Source organism: Pteropus vampyrus, unplaced genomic scaffold, assembly GCF_000151845.1.
Source record: "Pteropus vampyrus isolate Shadow unplaced genomic scaffold, Pvam_2.0 Scaffold555, whole genome shotgun sequence".
Taxonomy (NCBI): domain Eukaryota; kingdom Metazoa; phylum Chordata; class Mammalia; order Chiroptera; family Pteropodidae; genus Pteropus; species Pteropus vampyrus.
In genome coordinates, this window is record NW_011889336.1 from 159863 (window position 1) to 161383 (window position 1521).

Genomic DNA, 1521 nt, shown 5'->3' on the forward strand with positions numbered 1-1521 from the left:
CAGCCTCAGCCCTCGGCCTCGCGTCCCCCGCAGGCCCCAGCCAGGGCGCGTGGGCATGGCTGGGTCCCGGGCGCCTCGCCCGCTCTGCCAGCGACCCCACGTCGAGCACGCCCAAGACGGCAGGTGCGGCTGACCCAGCCCGCGTGTGTCCCGAGCACGTGTCTGGCTGTGCCCTGAGCACGCGAGGCCTAAGTGACCCCGGGAGTCGTGGTCAGGCCCTGGGAGCCTGGCCAGGGCCGCACTGGGAATGTCCCATAGCCCAGGGCCTCACAGGGTGGACAGTCGGGGCCCAGCTGGGTCCCCACCAGGCCTGCCGCTCTGGCGGGGGGCTGGGGGTTTGGGGCAACGAGAACTCACCCAGAGGGTCGGCCCCCGCCAGGAGCCTGCGGGGTCCCTGGCCCCGGGCCTGGAAGGGCCTGAGGCCATCGGCGTGGCGGATGCCCGCAGGCCCGGCCCGGGCAATGCCGCCTGCACAGGGCCCTGGCGGGGTCTGGGGCCAGGCAGGGCCCGGCCGTGCCTCAGTGACAGCACTGTGCTGGTGGCCCGTCCTCTGGCCAGAGCCGCCCCGGCCACACACAGTGGGGGACCCGGAACTTGTGTCACAGTTGCCCACGTGACAGACTGGCTGTGTTTGCATCTCACACCAGCTCCCCGGGGACAGGGGTCGATCGCGCCCAGCTGGAAGGGGATACAGTGTCCCCTGGTGGGGACTCTCACGGAGGAGGCCCACTGGGCGCCGAGACCCCGCACACACCAGACCCGGCCCGTGCCCTGGCAGGAACCGGCCCACAGGGGTCACCGCCTGGCAGTGCCCGGCTGGTGGAGACGTGGTCTGGTTTGTGCCTGCGGGCCCCGCGGCCAGCACCCTCTGCCTCTGCGCCCGTTACCCCATGCTGGCAGCCTCCTCTGGGCCCGTCGGAACGGCCACTGCTGCGCCCATCGAGGGCCTGTGCCCCAGAGGTCCCTGGAGAACCCGGGCACGGGTGGGCCTCCGACGAGGGCCCCGGGCTTGTCTATGGCCCCAGCCTGCTGCGCTGTGTGAGGCTGGGGACATGTAGGCCCCTGGGACCCGGCCAGCCCCGTGGGGGGTGCCAGCCAGCGGGACTCGTAGCTCATAAGAGGGTCATCGTGCTGTCAGGGATCTCTCTTGCTTGTGTCAACTGAATTCTCTTTGTCGTTAAGGTGACAGCTCTTCCCAGTCCCCCGCCTGCAGCCGGGACCTCGAAGCAGGCCTGTCTCGGGCTGCCCCGGGAACAGGTGAGACGCTTTTTTCCCAAACGCTTTGACACCTGCTGTGAAACGGGCATGGGGGGGTGACCGTGGTCCTCGGCGGCCCTGGGCCTAAGTCCATCTCACGGCGTCGCCCAGGCGTGTGGGGTCCCCAGCGCTCCGGGCCCCGCATGCGAGATTTTTAGCTCTCGAGGTGTAACTGCCAGGTTCGCTGCTTGCCACCAAAGCTACCCAGGCCACTCGGATGTGTGCCGTGACTCGTAGATGGGGCGGGGGCCTTAGCCTGGTCGT

At 70.0% G+C, this 1521-nt stretch overlaps 1 protein-coding gene across 1 annotated transcript in view; it reads left to right on the forward strand.

Moving 5' to 3' along the window:
• LOC105308183 (protein FAM189A1) overlaps nucleotides 1-1521 on the forward strand; it is a gene marked incomplete at its 5' end in the record, with an annotated part of 52076 nt that overhangs the window by 46892 nt on the left and 3663 nt on the right. Inside the window, 2 exons of the mRNA XM_011384028.1 lie at nucleotides 34-123; nucleotides 1183-1257. Coding sequence (XP_011382330.1) covers nucleotides 34-123; nucleotides 1183-1257 — 165 coding nt within the window. The remainder of the gene's footprint in view (nucleotides 1-33; nucleotides 124-1182; nucleotides 1258-1521) is intronic.